Raw genomic sequence first — 15,322 nt, 5'->3', positions numbered from 1 at the left:
CTTAGAAATTTTCCGACCAACAAGTTTTAATCCCCTTTTAAATGATATGTGATAGATTTAGAATGTAGAAGAAGAAGCAGAAATCAATTTAACAATGTTATTTAAATGTGCAAGACAAAGTAAATTGCAATAAAATAAACGAGATAAAGGAAGAGAGAATTGCAAGCTCGATTTATACTGGTTAGGTCACTTCTCGTGCCTACATCTAGTCCTTAAGTAACCCACTTGAGATTTTTCACTATCCTTGTAAATCCTTTACAATCTTTGAACACACCTTGGGATCCCTCACACTTGTGTTCAAGTTTCTCACACGCCAAGAGACAATCAATCTCTTGATTACAACTGAGTTTTATAAGAGATGAACAAATTGATTTCTCTATTTTAGAGCAGATGATACAACTTGAAGTTACTAGAAGAATTCTCAATAATTTTGCAAGAGTTTGACCAAAGTTGTTTATAGATATTTTGACAATTAAGTTCATTGAGAATTCTCTACTTTTTGAAGTTAGGACACATGTATGTATATGCCCATTGCGCCTGTTCAAAACTAGCTAGAAGAGATGTGTCTTTTCAAAAAGTTTTTATGAAACTTTTTCACTGGTAATCTATTACATAGTTATATTTTGAAGATTTGTGACTTTTCAATAATTTTTCTGTTATCTCTTTGCTGGCAATCAATTACATGACTCTTTTAATCGATTACACATATCAAAATTCAAATTATTTTGTGCCATTAGTTCATCAGTTCAAAATTTCAAAAAGCCATTTTCACAAACTCTCTGGTTATCGATTACATGAACCTAGTAATCGATTACTAGTTCAAAAAGAATTTTTCTGAACTGATTTTAAACTTAATAAAAGAATTTTGATAGTAAAGATTTTGAGGCCAAACTATAACAATCAAATTGAGATTCTTTTAACAAATTTGCTAAGTTCTTATCTTAGATTTTCTTGATCTTGTTCTTTGACTTGATTCAATCCGTGCTCATCAAGTAAACTTTTGGCGTCATGAAAACCTGCATGATATACATTCACAGATAAGACTATACCTTACAAAGAGGTTGCAAGATTTATGGCCTACTTGAAGGAGCACGGTCAACCCTAGTCTTACAAAGAGAGTGTTGAATTTGCAAAGGTGGCCTACCTCAGAAGGAACTTTTGCTCATCATGCCAAACTTTCGATTAACAAATTTCAATTTTTCGAAAATGAAAAAAGACTTAATTTTGAAAGGATGGATTCCGAACATTTGAATATTTATAGGGACGAAAAATATATTTTAACCTATAATTTAAGTTTTAAAAAATGTCATGTAAACTCAGATACATCCAAGTTTGACTTCAGATAAAGAAAAGATAACACATTTTAATTTTATGAGTACGAAAAACATTCTATAAGTTTTCCAAAAATAAAATATATTTTAACGTAATATTTAACAAGAAAAATACATTATGTAATATCTAAATAGTTGTGATATTAAAAAATAAAACAGCGTTTTGCCCGTGCCGATGCACGGGCTCATACTGCTATTTGAATATTACCAACACATGAGCAAAGGTCAATAACGATTTTCATTTGTATGATCATAATGTTGAGCTATGTTTAGAAAAAGTAACATAAAGTAAGAATACAAACAAACCTAATGTTATTGTATATTGTTGGATGGTGTTGTTGTAGTAATGAAAGAGAGGCTGCACAATAAAGAGAGTAATGCATTGAGCCATGTTCGAGACAAACATGTTTTGAAATGGTTGAAGAAGCTAATGCTTGGTGATTTTGAAGTGGTCGAATTCGAAGAAAAATGGAAAGAGATGGTTGCTACGTTTGAATTGGAAGACAATACTTGGATTGCTGAACTGTATGAAAACAGATGAAGTGGTCTACTGCCCATTTGAGGGGTTGTTTTTTTGCGGGCATACGGACAACATCTCGTTGTGAAGCCTTCCATGCACATGTTGCAAAATATGTTCATTCACGCACTAATTTAATCGATTTTGTAGAACAATTTCAAAGGTGCCTGACATATTTTCGATATAGAGTGGTTGTGGCAGATTATTCGTCAATATACGGGAATGAAGTTTTGCAAACAACTCTTCGATCTCTTGAGCGGTCTGGTGATGAATTGTTTACAAAGGAGATGTTTAAAATTTTTCAGTCGTATCTATGTAGGACTATTAAGCTAAGAGTCGTTGATTGCAAAGAGATGGTCACATTTTCAGTTTACACGGTTGTGAAGTATTGTAGTGGAAGTGTTTGGCGTGTGTCATATTGCCCATCAACGGTTGACTTTACATGTACTTGTATGAGAATGCAATCCATTGGTCTTCCATGCGATCACATATTGGCCATGTTGGTTTCTTTAAATTTTATGAAGTTGCCAAGTAGTTTGGTTTTGAATAAGTGGTCCAAAGTTGCCACAAAACAGATGAAAGACAAATATCCGAATTCCACAATGTATTGGGATTCGCAATTGATGGCCATGTATGCCACTTTGGTTGAAGTTTCTAGACAAGTTTGTGTAGCCGCATACCGTGATGAAGAGGAGTATGACAAAATGTTGCATTTCCTATCCAATGAGGCTAGAAGGCTGAAGTCGAAGCAAAACAGCGAACATTGTGCTGATGATAATTAGTTGCAGCAACAAGATGGTGATGATTTTGATGGTATTTTAGACTCTGTTGTGGTTCGAAGTAAAGGATGCGGACAGGTCGGAATGGATGAATGTGGCAGACAAAGAAGAATCCAAAAGTGTGGCCAATGTGGTGGAATTGGCCACATCAAGCGTTCTTGCACCAAACGTCCTCGAAATGGAAATGGTTGTATTTCATCCACCGAACAAAGTAACAGTATGTTGCAAGCTACACATGAAAATAACTCTGAAGTGGTAATGAAGCTGTTGTTTGGCACAATTTGGTTTTCAATTTTGATGTTATGCAGGTAATGATGACAATTTCTTTTTTCTTAATGTTTGACAGAATGCAGCAGTCGCAAACACAGACATTTGTTGGTGGTAGTAGCCGTGTTGGTCCGTAATTATATTTTTGTTGTGTTGCAGAAGTGGATCGGTAATGAGTTGATGTTTGCATGAGTTCATAATTCTATATTGTATGTAGTATTGTCAATTTGTCATAAAAATGGCCTAACATTGTTGTTGCCATACATGTTTGTGGATTTTGTTTTGCAAGATTATTGACAAAGATTGTAACTTCTGCAACCATTAAACAATTATATTAAATGTTGATACCACAGGACGCTGTATGTAATCCATTTTTTAGTGAAATACGACGTTATATACTTGGTGGTTGGTGTTTATTATACACCAAATTTGGTGAACGAAGTGTGGATTATAATTTCATTTATTAAATGAACGTATAGCAAATTATGTTTATGATACATTTCGTTTATAGTTTTTTCTTTGTATACCAAAGTCCGAAGTTTATTATTAAGGAAGTCATTTGAAGGATACAACACATATATTACAAGTAATTTTAGGAATATTTTTGCTGACGTCAATTTCAGGGGACAAGACATACAATACCAACATTTATTTTCTACTATTATTGCTGACCTGAACTTAAGGCCACAAGTCCACAACACATATATTACCAATTGAAGATGTCGGTAGATGTACGTGTAATAAATTATAAACTTCGGACACTGGAAAATTGATAAATGTCGAAGCTGATGATTAAATATAGTTTACGTGTTTACAAATAAAACGGTAAAAAGGTTTTTTTAGGAACATAATAAGATGTTACATTTTAAGAGTAAAGCCAATATTTGCTGAAGTTTTAAATACGTGCTATATTAAGTAAGATAACGATTATCAATTGAAGAATAAAAAAAGTACCAACAAGAAGAGTAATATTATAAGTTCACAATTAATATAATGAACTTTTTTGTTAGCAAAAAAAAAGTACCATAATAATAATAACGAAAAAAAGTACGATAATGCAGGAATAAATCCGTAATTAATATAATAATGGTAACAAAAAAAAACCAAAAGAGATATTGTTTTTTAGCCGAAGGCTAATAAATTAGAACATTCATATAATAACTATTAAGATAAAGTAAAGTATTATAATGAACTTCACTCGGATTGCTCGTCATCCCATATCAGCTGCTTCCTAAACAGGACGTCCCATCCATGTTTCTTGAACGTGTAGTAGAAGACCACCTCATCTCCGGACATTAAATCATTGTCCGCTAAGTAGTGGTACCATGGGTCAGCAAGAGAAGGGACGTTGTTTTGCACGTTAATCTTCCATAGGCAACGCCTGCGAGGACTGCGTTGCACATTCATGTATCATTTATATTTATTTTTGAAATTAAATATTTTAAAGCCTCCGGTGGCAGCACTTACATCACAACGAAGACAGTGGTTAATGTTGTGAAAGTGAAATGAAAATAAAAGAAAGGTGTATTACTATATTAAACCTCGGCTGGTAGCACCTACCAATGGATTTTTGTGTTGCATCATATCTTCATCAACATCGACGATAAAAACATGCCGTCTGGTTGTTGCGGGTGACGTTGCGGATGGTTGTCTATATCAAGGAGTTCTCAAGAAGACATGGAAAGTAGTATTTTTGTTGGAGGCACTAAACCTGATGACCACATTTTCATAAACGTTCATCTGTTTTCTGAATTCTTTAAGGCCATCGGCAAAATATATTTTGTTTTCATATCTTCGAACTCTGATAAAAAAAGTCTTCTCTCCGTTAACATCAAACACGACATAAGTTGGGTATTTGGGATACCAATTGATGTGGTAGTTTAATGAAATCTCAATGTAGTTCTGCAACAAAACAAGTTAATAAAATAAGACATTTTCGAACCAACATAAACACAAAAATGTTAGGGTACATGAATACTGACTTTGTGAACATCCAATGTTGCCTCAAATCGGTCGACTTTGGTACATCCCATAAAATTCTTGTGGCCCTATATGACAATAATTGATGTATTGAATGACAACAAAGTTATAGCAATTTAACATAAATATGGATGTTGTCAGAAGTCGAAAATGTTTGTGCAAGAAACACACACAAATAAGGAAAACACAAACCAACTTATAACATTGAATGGAAGACAATCTGGAAAGTTTAAAAGAAAAAAACAACCCTAGGAAATTGAAAGGCCATGAATGTGGAAAGTAGGACAGAACACATTGTCGCAACGTGCCCTTCGCGGGCGAGCGAGGGCGAGGCTCACGGGTGCGCTTTCCAAGGGAGGAAAGATGCGCGGAGTCGCCACCAACGTTTATTTGTGGAAAACGTCGGAAAAACTGAAGGAAACCGGTCAAAATTAAAATTCTAAGTTCGGGAGTTGTATTTACGCTTGAGGAAGGTATTAGCACCTCTTACGTTTGTCTCGAAAGACAACAGCCTATTTTTTAGAATTGTGGAAATTGTGTTACCTTAACTTTTACCTCTTTTTATTTTGAGGTCGACAAAAGCGGGGCTTTTGCTCCTACGTACCCTCCTTTGGAGAGGAAATCTTCTGGAGGGCCGAAGTGGGTCTGGTTGCTATTTGCACCCCCATTTTTACTAAATACACCCCTGCCCCTTTTTTGGTGATTCTTTTTCCGTAACGTTACGAAACTTTACGAATTTCGTAACGATACTTATTTTCCTTCCGCAAGGTTACGAATCCTTATGGATTATGTATTTACTCTTTTTTAGCTTTCGAAGAAGTTACGGAAACCCACAGATTGCGCAAAAACACCTCTTTTCGACTTCTGCCACATTACGTAATTTCACGGATCGCGCAAGCCTACTTCCTTTTGATTTCTGAGACGTCTCGGGACTTCATTTACTGTGCAACAAAGGACGCCAAGTATCTCAAAGCGGCTAACCAAAGGTTGCATGTCATCAAGTAATAATCCCCGGACGAAATTAGGGTATGACAGTTGCCCCTCTTTACTTACCTCTCATCGGAGATAAGAGGAAAGCAAAGATAGGACACTGATTTCGTCCGTCCTGCCCTTTCCGTGATGACGACTCTCATCTCTACTTCTTCTTTTTTTCTTCTGCACAAAACAAAATACAAACAACAACCAGAACAACGAATATAATACACATATACACATATACACATACTTGGCGAAGGAACCGATCTGGAAAACAACAGAATAACATGCTTCCCAGTCACCAGAAGCTTCGCACTTGATAATGGAGAACACATGAACAGCGCTAGGCAATGACATTCATGGTGCTCCGAACAAAGGTGGAGTATGGAGGATTGCCTTGAGGGTCCGCACTTAGGCAATCATGAAACTCAACTCCAAACTCGAAAGTGGAGGACACATGAACAGCCCTAAGCAATAACATTCATGTGGCTCCGGAAAAGGATGAGAATGGAGGATTGCCTTGAGGGTCCGCACTTAGGCAATCATGAAACTCAGCTCCAAACTCGAAAGTAGAGGACACATGAACAACCCTAAGCAATAACATTCATGTGGCTCCGAAAAAAGGGTGAGAATGGAGGATTGCCTTGGGGGTCCTCTCTTAGGCAATCATGAAACTCAGCTCCAAACTCGAAAGTGGAGAACACATGAACAACCCTAAGCAATAACATTCATGTGGCTCCGGAAAAGGGTGAGAATGGAGGATTGCCTTAAGGGTCCTCTCTTAGGCAATCATGAAACTCAGCTCCAAACTCGAAAATGGAGGACACATGAATGACAACGCAATTCATTCATGTGGCTCCGGAAAAGGATGAGAATGGAGGATTTCCTTGAGGGTCCTCACTTAGGCAATCATGAAACTCAGCTCCAAACTCGAAAATGGAGAACACATGAACAGCCCTAAGCAATAACACTCATGTGGCTCCAAAAAAAGGGTGAGAATGGAGGATTGCCTTGAGGGTCCTCACTTAGGCAATCATGGAACACAGCACCAAACTCAAAAGCGGAGGACACATGAACAACCCTAAGCAATAACATTCATGTGGCTCCAAAAAAAGGGTGAGAATGGAGGATTGCCTTGAGGGTCCTCACTTAGGCAATCATGAAACACAGCTCCAAACTCGAAAATGGAGGACACATGAATGACAACGCAATTCATTCATGTGGCTCCGGAAAAGGATGAGAATGGAGGATTGCCTTGAGGGTCCTCTCTTAGGCAATCATGGAACACAGCTCCAAACTCGAAAATGGAGGACCCATGAATGACAACGCAATTCATTCATGTGGCTCCGGAAAAGGATGAAAATGGAGGATTGCCTTGAGGGTCCTCTCTTAGGCAATCATGGAACACAGCTCCAAACTCGAAAATGGAGGACACATGAACAGCCCTAAGCAATAACACTCATGTGGCTCCGAAAAAGGGGTTGGCGGGACCGAACGGTCCACCGGGTTCTTCCACCTGAAAGGAAAACATGCTTTTTGCAAAGAAAAATAAATCATTCGCGAGAGCACCACATCTTAGAGAAACAACATACTTGTGCCAAGGGTAATCTTCCTTGTAACCGAGAATGAAGGGTAGGATGTCAACTTCTAGCTTTCAAATGAACACGCAGGGGAAACATCGGGCTAAGTTGAAAATAAATCACTCATAGTGTATAAAACTCACAAGGCAAGTGTTTTATCCTACTTCCAAACCATAACTGCACCATGGCTCTATTTTGCACGCAACCTCCTATCGAATCAAAGATCAAACGTACGATCACGGACCAATAGGATTTTCTCGAGGTCAGCATTTTTGGAGAGGTAGCTGGGTGTTTCGGTCCTTTCCTCTTTGCTCATGTGGGGGGGGGGGGATATTGCCAGTCAAGAATGATTCTGAGTGGCAATCTGGCTTTGAAGAATTTCTGTCCTCTTTCTTTCATTGATCGAGAATTGCCTCTTTTCCCCTTTCACTTCTTTTCGATCTTTGATCGGGAATCCTTCTTTCCTTTCTTTTGTTCTTTTCTTTATTTTCATCTTTTTCTTTTTCTTTCTTTCCATTTCTTCCTTTTCTTTCTTTTCACTTTTCCTTCCCCATCCCTTTCTTTGGGAAATCGGGTTTTAGCATTCTATTTGCTCTCCCTTGAGGAGATTCCGCTGTCCTTTGCTTCGGGGGAAGGAATGAGGATTCCTTTTTTACAGGCCAAGGTTCAAAAAGGTCTAAGGTGGTGTTTCAATGGGGTCTTTTATCGTGGAAACCCAATCTTGATATTTGGGGCGAAACAAATTTGGGTGTCAAGTTGTCGCTCTCGGCCCGAACTTCCATATTTTTCCATAAGGCACGCGTGACAATGATGATTTGAAAACGACGTGCAAAATTAGTCATGGCTACAGCCAGGTGGGGACTCAAGCATCCCTTTTATGGCATTGTGATACTACGGTTGGGAATTTACACAGACAGACCCAACGTTTCCAAGTTATGTTCTTTCATAAGTTCAATGAATTCATCCATCCTTATCTCGATTTATTCCGGAAAATAAACTCTTAGCATCAGTCCCTTGTTTCCAAAAGATGCGTTTGCTCTTTACGAATGATTTATATTTCTTAACTATAACATGTCGACCTTTGCGGTCTTTCTTTCTCTTTACTTTTTGTTTCATTCACAAAATTATACACCTGTGGTCCTTTATGAGGAAAACCTTTCTTTGTACATCTATATTGACAAACTTTTTCTGTACACGCATTGGAACTCTTTCTCTTTACGTCACACGATCTATATACAAACCCTATTTACGTTCAAAGATCTTTTTCGTTTTTCTCCAACACAGACTTATAGTTCACGCAAAAGTTTCTTCATATACACTTGTTACTCACACACATAAGAATTCCTTTCCACGCATCATTTACACAAACCTTCTATACACATTTTCCTTTTACATACATGTATAAAAACTTTTTTCTTTTCTTTACGAACATGACTTTTATTCACGACGCTTCTTTCTTTTTATTAGGATTTTTGGTTCATTTTTTTTAGGACGACGTTCCTAAAATGAAAAAACTCTACACGGATCCGGAATTTCAACAAACACTATTGACAACAACGAAACAAGTACCGACGTAACAACTCAAACGATATGTATGTACAAAACAAAAGTCAAAATATGAAACAAACGTCAGTCCCTTAGTCAAACACAAAATAAGATGATATGTAACAGAAAAAAACAAATGGAAACAAAAAGAAATATGGATCAAGAGATCTCCCAATCATGTGGCCCTGCTCCCTCCTAAGAAATCAAGTAAATCGGTCATCTCTTCGTCCTCGCAGGCCTCATCTGCCTCGTCGGGAGCCTCTGCTGGTGCCCCTGCTGGTGCCTCTCCTGCCTGGGCCTCAGGCCAATCTCCAGGCCATGCGACCTCTGCCCTGAACTGGTCCGGAGTAGGGCACGGAAAAGAAGTAAAGCCCTGGCTCTGCAGGCTGAGACTCATCTGATAAAGACAATCATGGGTCTGTACATGTGCCCGGTGGTTGGCCGCCTGCTGGCGAACCAAATGCCGCAAATACTGCTTCGTATCAAACAATCCGGCTGGACCAGCTTGATGAGGTGGCGGCGCGTCCACGGCCTGTGGTGCATCACCCTGGACCTGTCTCTGCGTGCAGTACTTCTCGATAAAAGCTCGGGTGATGGGCGACCGAATCACCTTGCTAGGAGCGACGGGGACGCCGAACGACTGGCAGAGTCCTGTGATCAAGGCGGGAAATCCCAGGGCCCTGTTGGACTTATCCGGGTCCAGAGGGTGCCTGGTAGGCGCCATACTTGCAAATATATAGATGGCATCAGCGATTAACTGAGCCACATGAATGCTCATCTGTGTCAGGATGGCATACACCAGCTGACACTTCGGCAGGGGGAGGTTGGAATTATGATCGCTGGGCAGGATGTTGCTGAGCAGTAAAGTAATCCATATCTGAGTCAGGGTGGTCATGTTGGTGCGCATGATCCGCACCCGTCTCCCGGCAGTAGTCCGGGCAAAATCTTGCCCCGGTATACATAGCAACTGGGCGATGGCCTCCTCATCGAACCCATCGGACCGGTTCCTCCTCTGGCCATACTCGCACTCCTGGCCCTCTTCCAACACTAAAGGATATCCCAGGAGCTGGCCGATAGCATCTGCATCAAACGGGATCCACTGACCCCTCACCCAAGACCTCATATCACGCACGCCCTCCTCTGTTGGCCAAGCATTGGCATAAAATTCGAGGACTATGTCTGGATCAAACTTGGCCACGGGGGTAACTAGTGATGCCCACCGCCGGTGAACTATCTCCTCCTGGAAATCAGTATACTCGTCGTCCCTGAGCTGGACGCGTCGCTCCAGGAGAAATGACCATCCCTTGATGGCCTCGAAGCGCTGCTGGTGTTCAGCGCTCCTAAAGCGGTGACTGTCATATTCGGGAGCGGAACTGGTTCCTTCAACCGCTTTATTCTTCCTGGATCTCTTTGAGGCAAGTTTCCTCGGGGCCATTTCCTGCGAGAACAAACATTTAGAAGTTAGTTTTACAAGATAACGCTTGTCTTAACGCAAAAATGTCATGTTAACCCCTCCGGTTTAGAACGAAATCATGCGCACGTTTAAAGTAACACATTTATGCACATGCGTATGTGTAGAATATCCTACTATTTATATCAACATAGAGGCCATCAAACACATTCTAATTGTCATACATATATATGTATTTTGAAAAGAACACACATTCTCACGCTTAAGGCATTGCGTCAAAATTTACACTTAACTATGTCCTAAACACTTGCTATCACAAACTACCTACACACACTCAAAATATACATACCATACAAACTTTCATTGTTTCACTCACACTTATGCATATTGGCAAGATATTTAACATTATGCACATACTTGCATTCAAAAGGGAATCCCGTGCTATCATACATTCATTTAGGAAGGGACCTCAATATTCCTTCACCCTTTACAAAGAATTTCATGCCCTTTATATTTACACATATATCTACACACCATTGAAAAGCATTTCCCACGTTACTTAGGTGCAAAGTACCAATCATGGGGCAGCCCAAATTCTTACAAACAAATCCCTATTTTCATGCTTTTCTAATCCTAAAACCAAATTTTGGATTCCTAGCCATAAGCATGTTTCCTTGCATTGAAGCTACAATTTTGGGTTCCTAAGCTTGGAATTGCATTTGGACACCTATTTTGAATCTCCTATGCTGTACCTACATACATAAAAACAGCCCCACCATCCCAATTTTTACAAAATCATATTCATACACCATTGGGGCATTTCACCGAGAACTTGGTGAGCGCATGTTTGGACATGAATTGCAAGAGAATGGGAGCAATGTGGCATGCCCCATTGCTTCAAAATACAACCTAGGCCTAAGGCCTTTTCATTCAAATCCTCAATTCAAGAAAACAAGCACTAAAGACAAACCAAAACTGCCCCACAAATATAAGCATGTTCTCACAATTTAGAGCACCAAAAGATGAAGAAAACACATTAATGGGAAGCAAAAAACATCAAGGATGGAATACTTACTTGTTGGAGTGAATAATAACACCAAAAATGAAAGCAAAAGTGGCTTGAGGGGGCAAGAACCGCAAGCCTTCGTGTTCTTTCTTTCTTGAATGAAGGGGGGAAAGTTTTTGGATACAAAAACGTTCCCCTCCTTCGTTTTTATATTTTGAGTGCAGGGGTTGCTCGCCCAGGCGAGCTCAGCTCGCCCAGGCGAGCTAACCTGCTACCTTTTTTTTTTTTTTTTGAGGGGAACATTAACCATGTCCCCTCCTTCTTCATGGGTTAGCGTTTCGCCTAACTTGAACTTACTTAAGTTAGAATTAGGCGTCGATTACTTATTTAAAACAAACAATAGTAAAAGAAACTGCGAACACAAAGGATACTGGGCTGCCTTGCAGCGACGTTCTCTACTTGTTTAGCGCCGGGAAGGGGCAATGATCGGTCGGTCGTGACCCTAGCCCCACTTGCATCCGTCCCTATGTACCTGCAAGTAAGAGCCGAACGATATGCGACCGATCGTGAGTGGTCATCATCTTACCTTGGTTGATTTTTGCCATTGACTTGCCTTGACTTCTGACCGTGGCCTGAGACGATTCTGCTCCTTGCTACCACAAGATATGCATGTGCATGTGCATGTATGAATGTTTCTAATGCGATGATTTTATTTTAGTGAAGGCTGGTTAGGTTTAATTTTAAATAAGCATTTGGGGCACCCCATACACCGAGCGAAGAGGGCTCAAGTTATAACAAATCTAAAACACAAAGTTTGAAACACCAAAGGGGGGACTAAAACCTCGCCCATCTTTTCTTCTTTTAAAAGAACAAGACAAATACAGAGGAAAGGAATCCCTGGAGGAAACCAAGAAGAACAAAAAACTCAGAATTTAAAAGAAACCACAACGGTCCCCTTGATTGCCCCAGATTTCAAGCGTAATATCGTTTAACTACACCGGAGTTCACGGGCGATGGCAATTCCTCGCCATCCATGTGGGTGAGTATCAGAGCACCCCCAGAAAAAGCTCTTTTTACCATGAAAGGTCCTTCATAATTCGGGGCCCACTTGCCTCGATTATCTTTACTAGCGTGGGATATCTTCTTCAGCACGAGGTCCCCGTCGTTGAACTTGCACGGGCGTACCTTCTTGTCGAATGCGTTTTTTATCCTTCGTTGATACAAACGCCCATGGCTCATGGCGGCCAAACGCTTACCTTCAATAAGGTTAAGTTGGTCGTAGCGTGCTTGAGCCCACTCTAACTCTTCTAGGCCTGACTCCGCCATTATCCTCTGAGAAGGAACCTCTACCTCAAATGGGAGCACTGCTTTCATCCCATAAACCAGGGAATACGGCGTTGCCCCAGTAGAAGTTTGCACCGAGGTTCTATATCCATGTAGGGCGAAAGGCAACATCTCATGCCAATCTTTGTATGACACTGTCATCTTTTGAACAATCTTCTTAATATTCTTATTCGCAGCCTCTACAGCCCCATTCATCTTTGGCCGATAAGGGGTAGAGTTATGATGCTGGATCTTGAAGTCTTCGCACATCTCCTGCATCATCTTATTGTTCAGATTGGTGCCATTGTCAGTAATGATCTTCCTGGGGAGTCCGTATCGACAAATCAACTCCTTCTTTATGAATCTAACTACCACATTCCTTGTGATGTTAGTATAAGAGGCTGCTTCGACCCATTTGGTGAAGTAATCTATCGCCACAAGAATGAAGCGGTGACCATTCGACGCTTTGGGTTCTATGGCCCCAATGACATCTATTCCCCACATAGAAAAAGGCCAAGGGGCGGACATAACATTCAGAGGATGTGGTGGAACATTGACGTTGTCCGTGTATGCCTGACATTTATGACATTTCCTGACATGAGCGCAGCAATCGCTTTCCATGGTGAGCCAATAATAGCCGGCCCTGAGGATTTTTCTGGCCATAGCATGCCCATTGGCATGTGTCCCAAATGAACCCTCGTGGATTTCCTCAATCATGAAGTTCGCCTCTTTGGCATCTACGCATCGTAGGAGGGTCATGTCGTGGTTTCGTTTGTAAAGGATAGTACCACTTACAAAGAAACCAGTAGCCAATCTCCTCAACGTCCTTTTGCCATTGTCAGAAATCCCTGGTGGGTATTCTTTGTTCTCGACATACTGCTTGATGTCGAAATACCACGGTTTCCCATCCCGCTCTTCCTCTATTGCATAACAATATGTCGGCCTGCCTTGAGATTTGAATTCGATGTACGGCAGATCCCCGTGTGGGGCAAGTTGAAACATGGATGCCAGAGTGGCTAATGCATCAGCCATTTGATTCTCTTCCCGAGGTATGTGGTGGAAGGAAATATCGTCAAAGCACTTGGCTAACCTCAAGATGTGAGTTTGATAGGGTATCAACTTCGAATCCCTAGTTTCCCATTCTCCTTTCAACTGGCGTATGACCAAAGCTGAGTCTCCATACACCTTGAGTAGTTTTACATCAAAATCAATGGCCGCCTGAACCCCGAGGGCGCATGCCTCGTACTCGGCCATATTGTTGGTACAATCAAAACCTAGCCTAGCCGTGAAAGGAATACACTGATCATCCGGGGATACAAGGACTGCCCCTACTCCGTGGCCCAAAGCATTGGATGCCCCATCGAAGAAAACAATCCATTTGTCTATGTCCTCGTGCGTCCACTTCTCTTCAAACAGGGCCATGATATCATCATCCGGAAACTCGGGGTGCATCGACCGATAATCCTAGAGGGGTTGTTGGGCCAAATAATCGGCTAAGGCACTTCCCTTTACCGCCTTTTGGGTGACGTAAACGATATCGAATTCAGATAATAATACCTGCCACCTAGCGATTCGTCCCGTGAGGGCCGGTTTTTCAAAGATGTATTTCACGGGATCCATTTTGGAAATAAGCCACGTGGTATGGCTGAGCATATACTGCCTAAGCCGATGTGATGCCCATACCAGAGCACAACACGTCCTTTCCAGCATTGAGTAATTCATCTCACATGCGGTAAACTTCTTGCTCAGATAGTAGATGGCTTGCTCCTTTTTCCCAGAATCATCATGCTGACCCAACACGCACCCCATAGATTCGTCCAACACGGTCATGTACAGGAAAAGAGGTCTTCCTGTTACGGGTGGCATGAGCACCGGGGGATTCGCGAGACTCTGTTTGATCTTCTTGAAAGCCTCTTGGCAGTCACTGTTCCATAGGACCGCTTGGTTCTTACGTAACAGCTTAAAAATGGGCTCACAGGTAGGGGTGAGTTGCGAGATAAATCTCGCGATATAATTCAACCTGCCCAAAAACCCCCGAACCTGCTTCTCTGTGTGGGGTTCCGGCATTTCAAGGATGGCCTTCACTTTCTCGGGATTTATCTTTATCCATTTCTGACTTACGATAAATCCTAGCAGCTTCCCCGACTTCACCCCAAAGGTGCATTTGGTTGGGTTTAGTTTTAATTGGTATTTCTGCAACCTTCCAAACAGCTTACGCAGATTGACAAGGTGTTCGTCCTCAGTCCGAGACTTGGCGATCATGTCATCTACGTAGACCTCTATTTCCTTATGCATCATGTCATGGAACAACGCCACCATGGCACGCTGATAGGTTGCCCCAGCATTTTTCAGTCCGAAGGCCATCACCTTATAGCAAAACGTTCCCCATAGGGTGACGAAAGTGGTCTTCTCTACATCTTTGGGTGCCATCTTTATTTGATTATACCCCGAGAAACCATCCATAAATGAGAAGAGGGCGAATTTGGCTGTATTATCTACCAATATGTCAATGTGTGGCAGGGGAAAGTTGTCTTTAGGACTGGCTCGGTTCAAGTCCCGGTAGTCTACACACATTCGAACCTTGCCGTCCTTTTTCGGGACTAGGACA

The 15,322-nt window shown here is 41.0% G+C and overlaps 1 protein-coding gene across 1 annotated transcript; it reads left to right on the top strand.

The window, feature by feature from the left end:
• The first annotated feature begins 1,677 nt into the window (after nt 1–1,677).
• Nucleotides 1,678–2,630, top strand: LOC114389840 (protein FAR1-RELATED SEQUENCE 9-like). Its single transcript, XM_028350566.1, has 2 exons — nt 1,678–1,856; nt 2,036–2,630. Exons 1-2 carry the CDS (start codon nt 1,678–1,680, stop codon nt 2,628–2,630), a joined length of 774 nt encoding a protein of 257 aa, XP_028206367.1.
• Nucleotides 2,631–15,322: the final 12,692 nt, after the last annotated feature.

This window comes from Glycine soja, chromosome 16 (assembly GCF_004193775.1).
Source record: "Glycine soja cultivar W05 chromosome 16, ASM419377v2, whole genome shotgun sequence".
NCBI classification, from domain to species: domain Eukaryota; kingdom Viridiplantae; phylum Streptophyta; class Magnoliopsida; order Fabales; family Fabaceae; genus Glycine; species Glycine soja.
Note: the sequence above shows the minus strand (reverse complement) of the source record. Positions and strands in the feature narration are given on the sequence as shown.